Source organism: Pezoporus flaviventris, unplaced genomic scaffold (genome assembly GCF_033815535.1).
Source record: "Pezoporus flaviventris isolate CSIRO_AGI_PZ_B2104156 unplaced genomic scaffold, CSIRO_AGI_Pfla_v1 ptg000041l, whole genome shotgun sequence".
NCBI lineage: Eukaryota > Metazoa > Chordata > Aves > Psittaciformes > Psittacidae > Pezoporus > Pezoporus flaviventris.
Genome location: NW_026892589.1, coordinates 11,479,819 through 11,500,091, shown reverse-complemented (window position 1 = coordinate 11,500,091; position 20,273 = coordinate 11,479,819). Strand labels below are relative to the sequence as shown.

Below are 20,273 nucleotides of genomic sequence, written 5' to 3'. Positions count from 1 at the left end.
CCTTTCTGCTCCAGCCGGGGGGGGCTCAGGAGCAGCCAGGAGACCTTGCAGCTGGCCTGGCAGTATTAGAGCATCATGGATGCCCCTCTCCATTCATGCAGCTCACCCTGCCACAGCAAACCCCACGCTTTGAGGAAGCTTTCCACCAGGTTCACTCCCAGAGGAGAGGGTGGAAGCAGCTATTTAACAGACAGGGCTCTGAAGCATCTCCTGAATGCATCAAATCTAAAGCTGATTACAGGAAACCCCCCCAGGCAGGTTCTTCAGAAGACATTTGTGCTCGAGCCACACAACAGAGCGAGCTCCTCAGCCCTCTGTTGTCACCATCCCCAACCAGGCTCCATCTATTCACCTCCCACAGGGCTCTTGCCCAGGGGAATCCCCCATTTACCCTTTACCAACCTCCCCGTTCCCTGCCCGCTGACACGGCACCGTCGCATGTTTGTACTTCCAAGGTTTCCAGACTCACCCTGTTCTCGTCGTAGATGATCTGCACCAAGCTGCGATGTTTGGACTCGATAGGAGGCGGGGAGATGGGTTTTTCAGGCTCTGGTGGTTTGGCTGCTTCTTCCTCCAACTGTTGCTGTGGAAGGAGAAGGGGGAGGAGGAGGGTGAGTCACAGTGAGAAACGCAGCCGGCCCCGTCCACACGCGACTCTCTGCGGTGCCGAGGCAGAAACCGCCATGGCAGGAGGCTTCCTGCGAGACACAGAGGGATGGGGAGAGGGAGGAGAGCTGCCCCATGGCCCCTGCCACGCAGGCGCAGCGCTCCCTGCCCCGGCCACCAGCCCCTGAGCTGCTGGGGCAGTGCCTTTTCAGCATGGAGGATGAGGACCTGCCTTGAACCAGCCTCCTGGGGAGCGCGCGATGATTTTACTGCAAACCCTTTAAGGGAACCACAGCTCGGGCCTGGCTCCCTGCTGCTACCTGCCCCTGGAGCTGCTATTGTGCTACAGGGAGCACGGAGCAAAGCTGCTCTCCACCTTCAGCTCTATCTTGTGATGCTGTAGTTGGGAGGAGATGCCCTGGGATGACTGCTCTTGATTAAATGAATTATGCACCAGCTGCACTGGGCAACCAAATGAGCGAGGAACTACAGCAGAGCAGCAGTAACGCCATCAATCCTCACATCCCTGCTCAGAGCTGGCCAGATAGGGCACATGGCAGCCCTCCTGGCCAAGGTGAGAGATGCAAAGTGCTCAAGAGGGCAAGCAACAGCTACAGGAGCTCCTGCAGAGAGAGCACAGCGCTCAGACATGGGTCGTCAAGGCTAGACAGCACAAGAACTCAGGCTGCAAATGCCCAGAGCCATGAACACACGGTGCAACTCTGGCTGCCCCAACAGGTACAGGAAGAGCTGCAGCATGAGCCACCTTCCAGGCATCAGGCGGAATAAGACTCATTCCTCTCCTCCCTTCATACAGAACATGCTGTCCTCAGCAGAAACCACCAAGTCCAGGCTTTAACTAGATAAAGCCCAGTAGGTGTGGATGGACATCACCCAGGTGACCCACCCTCAAAGACAGCAGTGTTGAGGAGCTTGTTTTGTTGGCTCTTCTGCTTTCTCACTGTCTTCACCGCACTGCCACAGCTCCACATTTCATGGTATTTGCACTCTGAGGTGCAGCAGCCGCATGCAAACATACACCCCTTCACCTCCATGTGTCTGCCTGTGCTAGGACAACACAACCCAAGGGGTGCCTCATCCTAAGAGGAAATGAGAGATTCCTTGTGGCTCGGTGCGAGGAGGGAGCGCGCAGGCTGCGCACGGCAGCTGCGGGGCAGCACAGGCACAGGAGAGGCAGCGGCTCTCAAAACCGCCTCTGGTTTTCTCACTGCTCGCTTCCCAGTCTCCAAAGCTCTGTGGGTTGTTTTCCCTGCAGTCAAAAGCAGTCCCTGGTGAAGGAAGGAGGGGGAAATCAAGCCTTGTACTAGGAGAAAATGCAGCTGGGACTGAGCGCAATCAGCTTGCACCAGAGGTGAGAAAGGCACCGTGCTACCGGAGACAGCAGTGCCTGGTGGTTCAAGAAGAAGCTGGGTATCTATTCCTCCTTCAGATCATCTCTGCTCCTGCTGACAACACTAGGGATGTGGGATGCGGTCCAAGAGAACACTTAAGCACCAGATAGGTCTACTGGCTTGGCTGAGAAAATTCACACCCCTTAAATGAAATGTGTTTTAAAGGATGAAGCACCCCCATGCTGGTCTCTGTCGTGTCCCACCTCCCCATACGTGGACATCTTTTTCCATGCAGGAAAAAGCAGCAGCACAGAGAAGAAGATACAGCCAAAACCACATCACCACTGCCAGCCAGACTAGGGAGCGGGTTCTGGCACAGGCAGGACAGCCTGGCATCAGCATACCCACCTCTGGGTCTTAACCTCGAGGTTACTCCAGCCATGTGTGGGGATGGCCAGTAAACAGCCAGCTTGGACCATCCACAATCTGGAAAGGGATTAAACTTCCCCATCTCCGCAGGGATCCGTCCCTTCCTGCCCACAAAGAGCCACACCACCGCAGCACATCAAAGGCTACAACCAAGCCCCTAAACTCCCTTCTCTTCTCCTTCATGGCTGTTTCTCAGGTGGCCCAAATCACAGTGATGTGCAAAGGGAACAAGAGCTCTTTGGGAAGCCAGGGCTGAAACCACAGGCTCCAAAGCAGGCCTCAGCATTAGCCCCAGCGCAGAAGCAGCGCTTCCAGGCATTTGCCTGCTCTTGCTTAGTGTCCTAAAGCATCCCCATCACACAGCCTTGCTCGCACATGACAGAACTCCAACGACAGAGCCACCAAAAGGGATCTGTCAAATCCTCTGCTTCCCTTGGGGGAAATATTTGGGTAAAAAAAAAAAGACTATGTCAGAATCTTGGCTACGCTGTTCTGAAACCCACAAAAATCCTGCGAAGCGGTCGGTGTGTTATAAGTGATTTCAGACAAGAGGGGTTGACGGCGTATCAGGAAATGAAAGTTTGCCAGTAAGTGGAGGCTCATTAAAAGCAGCTCGTTAAAAGAAAAAATACAAATCTAATTATAGCTGAAATACAGTAGAGAATTAAACTCCACTCTCTGTGGTGTAACACTGTGCCGTTATTATAGGAGGGATGCTAGAGGCAAGGATGCAGGCAGGGGCTACAGGCAGCACACCTGACTGCAGCAGGTTCAGCCCATGACAGCTATCCCTGGGAGCTGTGGGAAATGGCAAAGGAAGATAGGTCAGGGTTCCCAGACACGGACAAAATAGGTTTCTTAAAGGTCTGCCACAAGAGCTAGGCTGGGACTGTGACCTTTATAGGAGAGAAGCAGGATGAGAGATGAGTCTTGACGGCTCCACACTCTCTCCCTCCCCACTCCCAGCAGTAGCTGCCCACGAGCCTCCTGCTCTTCCCAAATGAAAGACAGCACAGCAATGCTGAAGGGATGCAAGATGCCATCATTAGCCATAGCCCTGGCTCCTACAGCATCCAAAAGCCAACCCTTCTCCAAGTGGAGGAGGTGCCCTCTCCCGATAAGAGTCCCTTTGGCTGGACCACACACTACAGAAGGGCCAGAAGATCCTGCAGTGCTGGCAAGCGGTGGGTGGCATTGCAGGAAGACCCTGTGCCCACAGGTACTAACTCCTGTGCCGAAGGGACCTGCATGATGAAGCCAAGGTCATTAAACACACACCCCCCAAGTTACCACACTGCCTCATCTGGTACCTGGGTACCAGGATGCTTCACCTGCCCAGAGGAGAGGTCTTCCAGACACAGGGCATCTCCAAAACCCCCTTGCAAAGAGCCAAGGGGAAAACAGAGTAAACTCAGCCTTGAGACAGATGGAAGGAGACACCCTGGAGCTCTTCCACCCATGCGGCTCCACCTCCATCACCAGGTGGGAGTGTTGTGCTCCTGGAGAGCCCTGTGCTGAGCTCGGCGCCCAGGGAGGCTGAGGCACCACTGCAGAGAACAGCCCAGCAGTTCATTTCTCCTTCAGATCCCCGGTACCGCTGCCAGGAATAAATGCATAAGGATTATCCTTCCCTGTCAGGAAGAGAGGGAGAAAGGACTCAGCAAGAGATTTAAGCGCATATGGTGCATGAATGAGTGGGGGATGGCTGGTGGAGGTGGCCTTCTGCCAGAGGTGCGCAGGGCTTGGGGAAGGTTTCTCAACTTGCTGGAGACGTTTGCTTCTTGCAAAGTCCAGGCAGAGCCTTCCCTGCCATGTCTGGAACAAGCAGAAAGAGAGAAATGGTGGTTTGGGGCTGGCTGGGATTTATATTTTTCCATACAAATGTATTTAATTACCCTGAGAAGGCCTCCCAGAGACAGAGGGGAAAAGCATTAGGATATTCTGGCTGCGTACGATACCTCCCCTGCTCCTGCAGGAGCAGTCTCTGCTCCAGGATGATTGCTTTCCCTCGCTCGTCCTTCTCCTGCACTGACAGCTCAGATGCACAGATGGACAAAACGTTCCCGGAGCATCTCAGGAACACCCACTTCCCCCCCAAAATGCTTCTTCCCAGATGTGCCAGCCCTGGGCTGGGGAAAGATTCTGACGGAGGGGAGAGGAGCCCATGCTGGAGGGGTGGGATCTGCTACCAAACGACTTTGCCACCATGTGCCAAAAAGAGGGAGGGGATGCTTTTCCTGCCAACAGCCACTTTCACCTCCTTCCCCACTCAGCAGAGCATTTTTGTGGGGAGGAAGTATCATAAAATTCCCTCAGAAGGAAGAAATAAAGCAACCAAAGCAGCCAACAATAAAAACCCCATTTCCTTACGGAAGGACAGCTTCAATTTAACAACAAGGAGCATATGCTGCTCCCGTCAGCATCAACAGCAGCTCCTTAGCATCTCTGGAGTCAGGCAGGGGATCGGCAGAGCTGTCAGTCCTCCCAGCTGCCATGAGAGGGACCTTCACTGCTGCTCCAGGAGCATATCCCACTCTGGAAGCGCTTCTCCACAGTGGGAAATGACCATGGTTTGCACCTCCGTCCTCAAATGTGGGTTACAAACATGGACCAGCAGCCAGACTGCCAGGTGAGGCAGGACACCAGCACTTTGTTGTGTTTCCTAGGAGGGAGAGGGGAAGGGCTGGCTTCTCCCAGCTCCCACCAAACCCAACAAAAGGAACCTCTGTGGTTCCCATCACTCCAGATGCTCCTGTCCCCTGCAAGCTGTCACACACGGCTGCTTCCTTGCATCCCCAGCACAGCTGCTTCTGCCCACTCTTGGCTCCCTCTCCCTAAGCACGCTGATATCTCTGCAGATAAAAAGCAACACCAAAAAAGGGCCCTTCATGCTAATTAAACCACACTGTTTGAAAGCAAACCCAAACCATCCTGCTTGTCTTGCAGGAAAGAAAGGGAGAGTACCTGCTATGGGAAAATACAGATCTGATGGGGAGGAAAGTCAACTGTACGCTCATCCTCAAGAAGCACTTGCCCCATCCAACAGCCCAAGTAGAGGCTTTGTTCCATTCCCAAACTCCCACTGCACACCCCTGGGGACAGGTCATTCAGGCAGTTTGGGAATAGCAGCCATCAGGGACTTCAGGAACCGGGTCCAAGCAAATGCAACAGAAGAACCAGTACCACGGAGGCAGAGGGAAGTGATATGCTTTAGGAAGTGATATGCTTTAGGAAGTGATATGCTTTAGGAAGTGAAAGCCTTTAAGTCTGTGGGTTTTTCACAGACATCCCCCAAGGTTTTGTTATATTAATCTCTTAATGGGTTTATGGTAATTGTACACATGCCAACAGTGAGCAGGCGAGCCTTCTGCTGGGGAGTGCTCCTGTGCAGGGGTAGAGCACCACTGAGAAGATCAGACTCAAATCCCTGGCTCAGGCACAGCCCTGACTGGAGCTGGATCAGATGCTGCTCATGGCTACAAAGCTGCAAAGCCCTGGAGAAGGGAACTGGATGCAGGAAGGGCCATTAGGCCATTGCCACAATGTTTTCAGCAGCCCAGTACTACAACAGTGGCAGCAATAGCACTGGAGAGAGACAATTGCTGGAAAGGAGAAAGAAAAGACCTTGTGCTAACACTGGGCTGTACAGACAACTGGGGCAACCCAGGCTGCACTTTCAGCTCTGCCACTGACTGCTTGCATATCTGTGGGCAAGTCACCAAAGACAGATTTTCCTCCCTTTAAGGCACTTCAACATGCAAAAGAGCCCACAGGCTGGGTTTCCAAAGCTCCCTTGTCTTGCAGCTACCAGCTCCAGACGGCTGGCACAGCAGCAACTGCCCATGTCACGACAGGGAGCACAGACACAGAGCATCCTGATGGCACTGCCACTTCCCCCCTGTGGCCATGGCTGGGCCAGGACCAGGGGTGTAAGGCAGCATGCAGAAATGAGGATGTGTGCTCCCCTCCAGCCCACAGCCTCTTACCTGCTTCTTTTTCAGCTTGGAGATCTGCTGCTCCACCATGGTGATCTCGCGGTCCACGCGGTCCATGTTCTGGATGAGCTCCTCCTTGGAGAGCCGGGTGGGCAGCAGGTCCAGCTCGGCATCGGGGTGAGCAGGGCTCACGGGCGACACGGGCTCCAGTTTGCCCGGCAGGCCACGATCCTGGGGAGCGTAAAACAACCAGGTCAGCACTTTCTTTCCCAGGAGACTTTGGATCCTTCTCTCATCCTCCCACGTCAGCTGCCACAGCTCCCTGGCCCATTCCCAGCCCTCTGAGACACACACCCCCCTCAAAAAACCTGCTAGACGAAGCAGTTCCAGCTGCCAGATCACATCACCGCAGTGATCCACAACCTCCAGCACCTCCAGAGAGCACCAGCTTAGTCTCCCATTGACGTGGCAGGAGGTCTTCCTCCTGCCAAAGCCTCAGAGGCTCCTTCAGTGCTACCCGCATTCCTATGGATCAATAAACCCATCCATATTCAGCAGCTGCCAGCAGCACTGTCCCTTCACATCTCAGCAGCCAGCTCAAAGCTGCATCTTATCCACAAAGATGAGGTACTAACAGACACATCCTCCTCTGGCACAGCCATGGCCATCCTGGAGAGAAGAGCAGCATTGACTGCCCTGAACGAGAAGGGGCTACAAGGGCCGGACTCCTGTCTCCTTCATGGAGGTCCTCCTCCATCTCATTAAATACTGGAGGAGCTCTGAATGCTGGATGTCAAACACATCCATCCAAAAACAAAGAGAAAGGGGACAGACGAGGTCAGCTCAGATAAAAGCAGACTGAATTGATCACAATCAGTGTTCTTTTTGCAAATTCCAGGTAAAGAGGCTCTGAACCGAACAAGACCCTTCTAGTCAGAGGCTGGACAGATCAGCATAACCTCCATGGCCATCACAGGGAACAGCTCTAATGACCATGAGCACAGGCCAGAGGGGAAACACATCAAAACATTCAGCATCACATCCAGCACTGCAACCACTTTGCTGAGCCCAACAAACCAGTTATCCCAGGAGCATCCCAGGACCACGCTGCCCTTCCCCTCCCCAGCTCCAAAGGAAGGAGCCCACCTCCTGCAAACACAAGCTGCATGCCTGGATGCCCAGCACTGAGGAACACACCTGAGATGAAGCAGCTCCTTAACAGCCACCAGGTAAGGATCACAGCACATCAACAGCCTGCCCTGACCCGGGACTCTCCTCTCTGGCAGCTTCCCAGCACCTTAATTAGAAGTTTATCTATTCATGTGCTTAGCGAGAGGATGGATTGCTTTCCTGGAGGGGCAGGAAGAGGAGCTGTGGCTTGGTTTGTAACCGTAAACTGCTGCCAGGGTGGGTGGCCAGAATGCTGCAGCTGCTGGGAGGGGAGGGAAGGGGAGGCCAACAAGTGAGGTTCACACAACTTCCCTACCTTCATTTCAGCAGACAAAGCCAACGCTGTTCTGCACCAACTGGTGCTGAGAGTCCTCTCCTCACATGCTGACACACAGCCACCAGCCAGGGCTACCACCAGCCTTCTCCCCAGGCTGGTCCTCCTGGGAATGAGGGTGACAGGATGGAGCTCAGTGGCACTGGGACCCCTCTGTGCTCCTCTGCCTAGCAATGCACATGAATAATGGCCCTAGGTTGTTTGCCAGCTGTGTTGTAGCTCACACCAAGCATGCAGATGCCATCTTGGCACTGCTGAGCATCTCCATAGCATACGTTGACCATGAAGCAGAATAATGTAGGGTGGCCTGCACCCTGCTGCTGGTGGGCATGAAGCATGATGAGCTCCCTCCTGGGGATGCTGCACCCACAGTCCCACAGACCTGGCTGGTGGGGCTGTGCTGAGATGAGCTCTGCCCTGTTCCCCTCCTTAAGGGATGGGCAACATCGTCCACAGCAAAGCTAGAACAAGGGGAAGCAAAAGAGGATGTTTCCCAACAAAGCAGCCATGTCCCAGGACACCAGCATCTTCCATTGCTCCTCCTTCTTCCTGCTCAACCCTGTTCTAGCTAAAGGAAGCATCAAGCCAGGCAGGGAAGAACCACTGCTGGGTGCAGCCTGGAGGCATCCACACCCTTCCCACTGCTGCCATCAAGGGACAGAAAGCAAAGGAGCAACCTGAAATCCCTTTCTCAAAGTGTGGGGCTCATGCAGCCCTAAGAGCACAGAGGCACCAGCAAGCTGAGCTGGTTGTTTCCAGCATCAGTTCAGAAGAGAAACTAGAAGTATTTCAAAGGTTTCTGGAGAACCCCAAGGAGCAGATGAATCAGGTGTTCACAAAATCCTGGTCAGATTAAGACATGGGAATGGGGAAGTGGCAGTGGCTTTTTCTAAAGAAAAGCAAGCTGCCTGCCAAAAATGCAGGAGAGAGACTTATCTCTATGCACATGAAACAAAAGACAGCATCTCACATCTGCCAATATACAAGACAGGGCATCCTTAAACCCCCGCTTGGCACAAAGCCCTTTGGAAACCCGGTTTCTGGTGCTTTATCTTCTTACCTTGCAGAACATGAAGTGAAACAGCAGCAAAAGCTGAGTAAGGGAAACAGCTGTAAGTCACAGCACAAAAGCCATCATCATCTGGTATTAGAGATGATTATAGCAGTAGAGAGAAGCAGTGCCCCTGGACCTCAAATAACCAGTCACTGTCATTTCACAAGCACCTCTCTAAATAAAATGACAAACAGCAAGAGGAAGGAAAACCCAAACCTGAAGGTATAAAGAGAATCTTCCCCTGCAGCGATGAAGTGCAAAAAGCAGAGCTCAGGGGTTTATGCAAGGCACGAAGAAGCCCTTCTTCTAAATCACAAAAATGGGTTGAAAAGAGGTTTGTAAAGACCGGAGTCCACCCAGAGCCTGGGACGGACTCTAACGGATGAAGATATTTCACCTCGTGCTCTGTTTGCTGGCACTCTCAAGAAGCTGCCCAAAATACATTGCTCTGCTTCAGACAGTACCATAGCCAGGCCTGAACAAGTGCAGTGTGAAACGTGAAATTCTCCCTATTAACGTGAAGTCACAGACCTGGAGCCCAGCGAGAGCCGGGAGAGCTGGAATAAATCTGCTGGAGGAAAGAAAACAATTACTGCATTACTCCAGTTGGTATTTTCTCAGTAATTACACTGCTTCCATGTGATTTGTTTTTATACACGGCTAACAGCTACCATAGTTCCTGTTTATCCCTGGCCTTATTACGTGATTTATATGATAACAAGGGTTGGGTGAGTGGGGGGCAGAGGCTGCATAAACCTTCCCACAGCAAGAGGAGATGCTGGCACTGAAGAAAACAATTATCACTGAGGAGTCTACCAAAGAGCAAGGCCAAGCTTTGGGGGTGGGTTTCCTCTGCAAGCTTTTATTCCCAACACAGATAACATTAACAGAGCAAGCCTGCTATGTGCTATTCGGCAGTGTCTTTAAAAACATGGGGGAAGGAGGGGAAAGGAAAACGACAAGCCAACTGCCTGCCGATGCCTTCAAGAGCAAATAAGCCCCTGGGTAAATTCAACATCCCTGCCTCCAGGCACAGCAGCAACTGGGTCCACAAGAGATGGTGAGAACACCAACCCCAATCCCAGGACATGCTGGAACCTGCAACAGACCATTGCCTTGTCGTTTTCTTGCATTACTGACCCACTTGCAATGCTCCCAGGGAGCAAGTGGGAATTGGTGGGATGGAGAATGGTGTCCACGCCATGCACGCGCTCAGCCTCTATCGAGGGCAATTTTCCTCATCCACTTCCCACCCTCAGGAGATGGCGAGTTGGTGGCTCCACTCCATCTGCACCTAATTGTCACTGCAAAAGGCATTTTGGCCTTTCTGATCCCTTGAGCACACTAACTGCCTCTTCACAACAACACTGATGGAGCCACAAAGCTCCCATAACCCCAGCTGGTGCCTGCGCATCACTGGTGCATACCAAGCGAATAGAGCCGCTTGCTTGGGACAACCCTCAGGATCTCTATCACAACACCACGATGTCTGCCCTACGTTACCATCTTCTGGTCTCTGCCTTTCTAAACCAGATCATGAGTGATGTTCCCCCAAGCCCAGGACAGAGATTCAGGGATGCCAACGTCACCTCTTCCCAGTCTGTTCACTTTCTAATTACCAGGCAGCAGCAGCGGTTTCTGCTGGAGCACCGGGAGGGATTAGGAGGTGTTATCTCCAACTCCTGCCCACTCACACATCTCACATCCTCGTGGGATGGAGGAGATTGCCAAAGCAGGCAGGATGGGGCCAGGGCTGCTCAAATTAATTCCCCCTACAAGAACACATGAGCAAGAAGTGGGCTTGGGATCAGGGTGAGCTGCTGCAAGAGTGCCTCCCTCACCCGCGCACAGAGCCAGTGAGCATCAGTGAACTCCAACTAACAACACTCCCAAAATCCCATCCGTGTGAGGCTGTGCTACACGGCAGAGACACAGCACCTTGTCCTCCCTGTCCTGGAACACGGTGGAGCAGCAGACGCGCAGCCCCAGGGCTTTCCCACACATCCTGGGATGAAAACCAAGCAGGAGAGCCAACACCCCACACCTCCATCCACCAGGTTTTAAGGTAAAAACGTGCACATAAAAACTCTTAAATGAGCCAAATACAGACCAAAGGAATGTTCTTCTTAATTGGAAAAGTGTCCAACGCGTTCTGTCGCATCAGCAGCCCCCTGCTGACAGCACTGACATGGGGAAATAGAGTCCAAGGGCTGCAAATCAACATCTCATTTCCCCAGGGAGACACAAGTACAAATTCAGAGCCTGAGCAGTGAAAAGTACATCGAGTTATCACAGTTCTTTTGTTCATGACCATCTGCTGCACTAATGGCTCCTTCAGCAGCCCAACCCTTCAAACAGGGCTTTAATTCTTCAGCACTGCTGGGCTCTCAGCTCAAAAGGCTGCCACAGTGGGACACAGATGAGCATGTTGGTGGATGCAGTGTGACTCCCACAGTGCTGTTCACCATGAGCACAAGGGTGTTCCCATACAAGCTAACAGTGCCTTAGGGATGCCATCAGGGACCAAGGCATCACCCGCCTCCTTCCTCCATCCCCACGCTCCACGGCACGTACAGGGATCGCTTTCACTGGATGCAGCCCAGTATGTGCTCTCGTGGGAATTCACGAAGCTGGAGCCCAAGGAGCTGTCTGAAGACAAAGCTGATTTTTAGGTTTTTTTCCCTAAATAAATCTGTGACTTTATGAGCAGGCCTACGAGATTCCTTTCCCCTGTAATCCAGCTGAATTCCATGCAGCCAGGGCAGAAAGCATCCCAACAATTTCTAAGCCTGCACGAAAAGTAGGTCAAAAAACTTCCCCAATGTTTCAACAGCTTGAAGCAATTTAATTGCAAAACCAGTACCAAATGGTGACCCTCCCTCCCCACCCCCTCCAGCAGATTTATGAGGGTGGTAAAACCTCGCCAGTTAAACGCACTAACCAAAGCCTAGGATCTGGCCTTGCAAAACCTTCTTGTGCTTAAAAGAAACCACTCCATAGTGTTATACTGAGCAGATGCTGCCTCTGGACCTCGAGATCGGAGGAAGCACCAGTTTAGGGACTCAGAGGTAGCCTACAATACGGATCAAATCCAGAAAACCTCACTCGGGCAAACTCCCACCGAAGCCGAAGGCATTACACCGACAAATGGATGTTGTGCCTTTCATTACCTTCTTGTGTTTCCCCATTAGTGGATAATAATTGCATTGAATGCTCATGTTCCCTACTGACTCCACAGGAGTGATGAATTCTCACCTACCCATCTCCTCATTACAAAGAGGAGCTAATCGCTCCCCCTCTCATTAAGAACTCCCCAACGCTGCCTCTTCTGCGCTGCTGGATCTGCAGCTGACTCCAAGTTAGTTAAAGCGTTAACTGCCGGGACTGAGATTTTTCCATGCTGAATATTTCCTTCAGGCATTTCAGGCTTTTCTTTTTCCTAAACAGTAAATTTCAGCCAACACAACTCTGCTGCTTCCAAGAACAAGCTTACAGGAAAATATGCCTTTCTGCAACGTTCGCAGGGATTCTGGGAACCTTTCCTCTGAGCACCTTCGGCGCAGTGGATACATCTGGTAAGGCTATTCCCTGCCAGTGATTTGCCTTTTGTTAACTCTGAAAAGGTGTCCAAGCGAATAGAGAAATTAATTAAAACCTCGTTTTGGTGCTTGCCATAGGGAATGGCTTTGAACCAAGCGAGTAGAGCTGGGTCCTGGGGAGCTCCAGGTCAGGTATCATGCTCTGCCTGTGCTCCTGCAAAGGGCAAGGTTGAGCTGGAAGGACCTTACTGGCATGTGTGGAGTGCTCTGCGCAAAAGCAATGAGAGCCCTAAAAGAGCTGTGAGTAAATGCAGGGAGTCCTTTGGACAGCAGATAAAAGCCTGAGACCACCCACCAAATGATAAGCAGCCAGCAATCTGCTCAGCAAGAGATGGAGGGTATCCTGGGCATGTAAAGTGAAGATGGTGTCCTGATGCTCTCAGCAGAGAAGGAGAAGAAGTTAAGGTTGTAGCTCACAGAGCAGCAAGTGCTCCCACTCCTCCATTTAATGTTTAAGTTAATGCAATTAATTCATCCACCAGAGCAACATTTCACCTTTGCTGAAGTTGCATCCAACCACGTGATGCCCAGAACATCATCACCCCTGTGACACCCCACCTCAGCCCTACATCTCCACCTCCCTTCCCAATCCAAACCCATTTCTTTAAGCGAGCAGGGCTTCTCCTAACCTGGAAGAGAAACAGCACAGGAGCCCCTCACATCCTCCCCTCCACCAGCCCTTGCAGAGCCAGGTGCAGGAGGACAGTGGCAGTCCCTGGCATGCACAACTCTGCTCACCCTGTGGCCAGAGCCAGGAGGAAAGCATCAGTGTCTCGGTTTGAGGAGCAAAACCGCTTCCTTGAGGAACGGCGCTGGCTGACGGCATGGAAACAACCACGAAATTACAGTGCTGGGGAGGCAAAGGTCTGCATGAAAAGGAACCAGGCACATAACCCATAGGCTTGCAAGCACGTCAGAATCCTGCACCAGGATACTCAGAACCACGACCCGAGGGACTAAGACATCCCTCAGGTCTATAGATGACAACAGGAGGTGGCTGCCCCAAGCTCCCCAGAATGCTCAAGAGGCCTGAACAAAACACAGTGGAGGTGAGTGCTTGTTTGATGTCTCTTAAAAAGGAGCAAACTGTGAGAAATGCCCCCAGTTACATTAAGAGCAAAGGCAGGGAGGCAGATTTCCAATTGCCCAATTTGGCGCTTGGGGTTGGCACCTCCTGGCTCCAGAAACAGGTTTTAAAGGCAATGGGGGAGCTCAGTGCAGAGCTCCTCCCAGCAAAGCAGCTGGGCTGAAACCACCTTCATCTTCCCTAGAAAGTGCCAGCTTTAAGCAGCTTTCACAGGAACCTCTGAATAATCCCCATGGACTTCCACGGAAACATGGGATGCAGCGACGTGGCCACATGCAACCAATGCCCTCTCTTGTTTCCTCATCTCTCCCTCTGCCTGCTGCTCAGGGAGGTTCTTTAGGGAGACCTTCAGGGAGGCAGGAGGGGTCCCTACCTGGGGGTGCAGCAGATTCCTTCCAAACTTCCTTCAGCAGCCCTGTCACCCAACCTGACAAACCTCAGGGGAGCCCAGCACTTCCTCCATACCTTTGGAAGCTTTGGCCTCCCACCATGTTATTTATAGGTTTTGCAGCACCACCCATCCTCTTTCCACTGCCACATGCAGTAAAGCAAGGATCGAGTCCTCCCAGCACACCAGTGGGGCAGGGTTGCAGCATTGAGACCCATGTTAATCTCGGTAGGCGTATTCCCTCTGATCTGAAGATGCTGGCACAGTCCCTGCTGTATCCCAGCTGGTCCTCAAGCCCTGGACGCCATGCTAAAAGCACAAAGGAGTTTGTCTTTTGCAAAAAAGACCTCTGCAGAAAAGAAGACCCTTACTTTTATAGTAGTGCAATACTGCAGTGACCAGTACATATGACATCACACGAGTGGGACAGCACCTGCATTGGAATGCAGAAGTGGGAGCCAGGCAACTCCATCCACTCACATCTGCCTCCGTGGAGCATCACATTAACAGATACTGTTTTCACCCCAACTAGCACAGCCAAAAAGCAGGCAGCAGCCAAGCAGCATGATTAAAGACATTGAAGCATCACGGGTTGCAAACATGGGGCCAGATCCTGAGCCAAGCTCAGCACCATGCTTGTCCCTGCAAGCACTGGGACACATAGGGCACTGCTTGGAATAGCTGGGAAGAGCATCGTTGTGCTCAGCAACCTGGATGTGCCGAGCAAATCTCCTCCCCTGCTTACAGAGGGTGCTCCAAGGCTGGTGGCTGCTGTGAGGGCAGCAGGAGCAGGGTGCTGGGGAGCGGGTCCTGCACTGCACCCCAGGAAGCTCTGTCTCATTCACTGGGTGACTCCAGGTGCATCCTCCATCCAGCACATGGACAAGCAGGAGGGAGGGAGAATCCACCACAGCAGCTTCGGCAAACCTCACTTATTTCAAGATAAAAAACTGAGGGGAAATGAAAAGACAAAAGCCCTTCTCAGCCTGGTGTTATCAAGCAGAGGAAATGAGACTTCTAAAGCTCCCATTCGGGGGGGGGGGGGGGGGGGGGGGAGAGAAATCCCACTCCAGACGCACTTGAGGGAACAGCTTTTGAAATGGAAATGTTGCTCTTCAGAAACACTGAATTTTCCTCCTACTGCCAGCGAGGAGGAAGGAGGCAGAGGAGTGAGCAGGGACTCCTCAGCCATGCAAATCCACGCGGGGTCCATTCAGGGCAGCACCCGGGCGGCCCTGTTGAGAGGGGATTTGTCAGGGAGTTAATCAGGACCGGCACACCGTATTAACAGCGGCAAGCTGCCTTGAAGGGGCATCAGATTTAGAGGGGAGGAAAAGGAATGAATGAAGACAGCTCTATTTAACCACCACCACCACCACAAGTAATAGAGACCTAGAGGCTGTTCATACTCCCCTCTGTTCTCCCTGCAAAGCCATCACCCAAAATCATTTCTCCCCAGATCCTGGAGGCTGAGCTGCCTACTGAGAAACAGCTTGACTGATGGAGAAAGAAAACACAAGCAAGGCCTAAGATGGTCTGAGCAGTGGCTGAGATGTGTTGCGGGACCATCTCAAACCTCCTCTTACATGTGAGAGACACTGCACCAAGCGAGGATCCCCAGTGGCTCCCAGCACATCGGGCATGGGCTGATGGGTCCCAGCACTGAACTGCTGCTCATTCCCAGCAGCTCCTCTTCTAACTGTGTCAGCTCCAAAACCACAAGTTACTGCACCTATAGCAACCCAGGGAGCTCTCCTCACCAGCTGCATGCCACCACTTCATTGCTCCAATCTCTTCAGGGTCACTAAATGTATAGGTTCATTCTAGCTGTGCTCTCAGGTATATAAAGCAGGACATCAGGTATCTCTCATCTGTAAGAACCAGAAATTCTATGTCTGCAAGAAAATGGCAATACCTCAAAGACTTCCCTCACCCCAAAAATCTTGTGAGACAAGTTCAATTTTATCATTAAAGTCTCCCTATTTGTATCAGGACATCTCAGTACACACATGCACGTCTTGTGAGGCTCAAACACGCACACGAGATGAGAACTGAGAGGCATGGGAGCAGACAGGGGTCACTGGTCAACCTGACCTGTGAACTTCACTGGCTGAGACACAAAACGAAGCCACTTTTACATCCAGGATCCAAGCCAACCTCACTTCCATTTTGAGGTGGCGGCACTGGAAAACTTGTTTAAGTGTGAAACAAGGCTCACAGCTGCCGAGATGCTTTTGAGAACATTTTAACCAACATAAAGAACAGGCTTCGGGGGGAAGTATTTCCCTTGAAACAGCTCCTCTTGGCTTTGAACAAAGCTTTTGGTGGCCTCATCTGTCCCCAACACACCACTGAAGCCTGTTTAACTCCCTCTTCACTTTGGCATCTCTCCTTTCTGCAGGCGCTGGCTCTGCATCCTGCAAAGTGCCATCCCCAACACATGCATGGGACATGATGGGGACTGCACCCACCACCCCCTGGACACCCAGAACATGCACCATCCATGGCCCCAAGCACCCCACAAGCAACCCAGGACACACATGGCCCTGTCTGCCTGCAGGCACCTCCATGCACTGTAAGAGGCAGGTGTAGCACGGGGCAGGGCACACTGCTCCGTGCAGGATACGTGCTGACAGGGGAGCAGCCATCACCGCACCATCCATCGCAGCCAGCCGCCGGCTGCGCTCAATGCTTTATTGTTCCAATAATTGTGCAGACACGTGGAAGGGGGAGCCTCGACATTCCCTGCTTGTCCGAGGAGCCATTTCCTTCACTGCTCAGCCTGTTTTTCCATCAGGAGGCTGCATCCTGAGCCCTGGAGGCAGCAGGCAGGGGGGGGCAGCAGTGCCGGCCATCCCCACCACCATCCTCATCCGCATCCCCATGGCCGGCGGGGCAGGAAGGTGGGAGGAAATAACGTGTCCCAGCAGCAGGAAACGCAGTGCAGGTCCAGCCAAGCCCTCGACAGGCCCAGGAAAGCACATGCAAAACAAAGCATTTTATGGAAGTTTTGGGTTTATTTGGCAGGGGCTTTTGCCACAGTATTTTTTGCACCCTGTTCATCAGGTAAAGGTGCAGGGACCATTGTGGCATCTCAAGCATGATGCTCCTTGAGCATCATTCAGCTCCGCAGTCAGAGCAAGACTGACCAAGGAAAGACAAACACCAGCAAGAGGGCAGGATGAAACAACTCCCTAAGACCCAGGGCAGGAGCACTGTTCCTAATGGCAAATGGCTGTGGAGACACTCAAACTGCAAACCTCTGCCCAGGCATGAAGCACCCTTGCCTCTTAATGCAGAAAAAAACCCAAACATCTCAGCTCCCATAGCAAGAATAGGGCCACAGTGAATTTGTTATTATCTGTTAGCAAAGCAGCAGCTTCCCACCAAGGCTGGAATTTCCATCTTGGTTTGGCAGGCACAGGGCTGTGAAATGATTACTGTGTTTACTTTTCCTTTGCTAACTATAAAATCCCATTCCACTGCCCTGCCAAGAATGACTGAAGCTAATAAAATTCAGGCATTTGGAAGAAAGCAATAATAAACCTCCCTTTTGGGGCCTTTATGATGAAATTTCCCCCACTCCAATCAGCTATTATGCTGTATTCATGAACACTAGTGATGTCTCCAAGTGCACCCAGATTGACTCAAATCAATATTTAGCTTTGCTCGAGACTGTAAGCCCTTTCCTGTGTGGCTGTTGAAGGCACGATCACTGAGCGAGAAGAAGCCTTTGAAAAAGCAGCTTACAAGTATATGAGACAGCAGATATATCTATATATATACATATATAAGGGGGTGTGTGTGTATATAAAAAGAGTAGGATTTTCAATTACCTAAAAACCTGTGAAAAAGTATATATATGCATGAAGCATTCATGGATGCATGAGTTTACAAATCCCTCTCCATATATATTGAAGGGCATTAATACAACACACAGTATGTATTTATACACACATACCTGCCTGTTCTTGAGTAGCTTTTAGTGCTTGAAAGACCGGAACGTTCCTGTGTTTACATCTGCCACTCTGTCTGCTGCCGAGGCAGAAACACATTAGCTGCTGGGGGCAATCTGCTCTACATCATACCTGTGATGGCTGGCACGAGATAAAATAACACAGACATGAAAACCAGCCTGAAATAAAAGCCTGTGCTTGGTTTGGTCGCATAACCACGTGGGACGCCTTGATGTGCACTAGGCAATGGTTCTTTCTTAAGCAGCCACGGGAATGACAGCATCCAAAGTGGAGATCAGAAGGCAGAAATGATGACTGCTGCTCCTCAGGGAACAGGGCAAGGAAGAGAGAAATCAGCCATGTCCCCTGTCAGGGCAGCCACTGGAGCAGGTTGTTTAAAGCATGCCTAGGAAGCATCACTGCGCACGCAGAGGAGGTGATGAAGTGCTAAGACATAGGAGAGACCCACTGCCAGCGTGTGCTGGAGCAGGTGCTGTGGGCTCTGCGCTCCCAGGGGGAACCCCTCGGGATGTGACACAGACAGCACGCACTGGACAACCCCTCCTCTACTGCCTGGCACTCCTAGAGGACAGTGCTCTGCTCTTCCCCTGCATCCCACAGGATTAAAGGGGCTGCCAGTCATTGGCCGGGATGAAGGCAAGCAGAAGCTGGGCTGAACACTGGCACATGCAGAAGCTGCTCAGTCAGAGCACTAAGGTGACCAAAGACTAAGTAGATCTAGGTCAGAACTGCGAGGAGGTGCTGCAGCTCCTTTCATCCTGCGCTGATTCTCCCCCACTAATTCCTGCTTTCGATTCACCAAACCAGGGTAGGACAGAGCACATCGCTCCTGCCCCGAGCCAGCTCTGCCGCTGGGCAAAGCCCATTTCCAAGGGCAGGGGGAGCAGGCTCCACTGTGCTCTCGCTCCTTCTCTTCTTGGAAAAAGGTGCCAAGAATGAGAATTCAATGTTTCGAGAGCAGCAGAACAAGCCAAGGGCCTGTCAGCCTGTCCTAAAACAACCCTTCCTCTGCTCGCCGAGCGCGCAGCCAGCATTCCTGACGCACAACAGCGTCCATCACCCCTCAGGCCCCCCCATGCAGCACAAAGCTGCAGAGCGTTTTGTGGTGGAGCAAGCCAGAAATCCCTCTGAATGTTCTCTGCCTAACACGCAGCCAAAGTGTTTTTCTGTTTAAAAAGCAGATTTGGGTCCAAAAAGAAAAGGAGGTTTTCAGCGAGTGATTATAACTGGGCCCTTTGGCACTCGACAGCTTCTCTGTTGTTATCGATGCTAAGGGTGCTGTTATGAGATGAGGCTCCGTGAAGCACGGACGTGAAGTCACGGAGCTTTAGCAAGGGCTGTTGCCATGTTCAATATGTTATTACAGCTCCATCACCACAGGCACAAAGAGCAGCAACTTGTCTCTGCCAAATCCATCTCTGAAATCGCTCCCCCACGCCAGCCCCTCCAGCAATGGCAGGCAAACACCATCGATTGCTGTTGCATCCCCTCCACAGCATTCCACCCGGTGCTGGGAAGGAAGGCGTTAGCATGAAATACCCTCCTCCTCTTAACACAGCACACAGAATTAATCTGATCGGTGTCACAACTCACTGGCTTTCGTTGTGTGAGTCAGAACTGTGGATGAGCTGCATTTCATAAGCGTGGAAAAGTACAGCACCAAAGATGGGCTCGGCGCTGTACAATCACAGAGGAGACAGCCAAGTGCTCCCTGCAAACCCCTTGCCAAGGGTCCTCCTGGGGACGGCAAGAAGGGGTGTGCAGAGATGTGAACAAGGAGGGAAGATGAGTTCATCTGCAAGATGTACGTGCTTGTGAATCAGTAACAACCTCCCACTGCTTTGTTGCCTGCACTAACAGGCTAAATCACACGGAAACGGGAAGAATCTCATACCCCATCCCAGAGAGCACCTGGATCCCATGGGAGCTGGAGCAGTGCACGCATACCCCCTCCGAAAGGATGAGGGGAAAAAAGAAACCCAGATCAGGCTGAAAGTGGAAGGAGAAAAGAAACCAGCCAGGACATTGCTCTTGGTACCAGGACTGAATTCTTCCCTGGAATTTTATCCCAGATAGGGTTTCTATTTTACCACAAACATGCAAAATGGATTGACCACAGGTAGAGAGCAGCGGGGGCTGGCACAGCCCTCTCACCTGGCACCATACCTGTGCTTTGAAGCAATACACGGGAGATGGGTGCCACTTCCTGACACCCCAATCCCATTTCCTAAATCCCACCCTGAGGACTGATGAAGTTAAACAGCAAACAAGCTTTGCTCTCCTCTATTTCCAGGACATAACAGAACACATAAGAATCCTTGCTATGAAACGGAAAACTAGAT

At 52.0% G+C, this 20,273-nt stretch overlaps 1 protein-coding gene across 9 annotated transcripts in view; it reads right to left on the bottom strand.

Moving 5' to 3' along the window:
• NCOR2 (nuclear receptor corepressor 2) overlaps window positions 1–20,273 on the bottom strand; it is a 161,940-nt gene that overhangs the window by 112,467 nt on the left and 29,200 nt on the right. For all 9 annotated transcript variants that reach the window (XM_061466184.1, XM_061466189.1, XM_061466190.1 and 6 more), the window contains exons 4-5: window positions 6,374–6,553; window positions 470–583 (exon numbers count right to left, since the gene is read on the bottom strand). In XM_061466184.1, coding sequence (XP_061322168.1) covers window positions 470–583; window positions 6,374–6,553 — 294 coding nt within the window. The remainder of the gene's footprint in view (window positions 1–469; window positions 584–6,373; window positions 6,554–20,273) is intronic.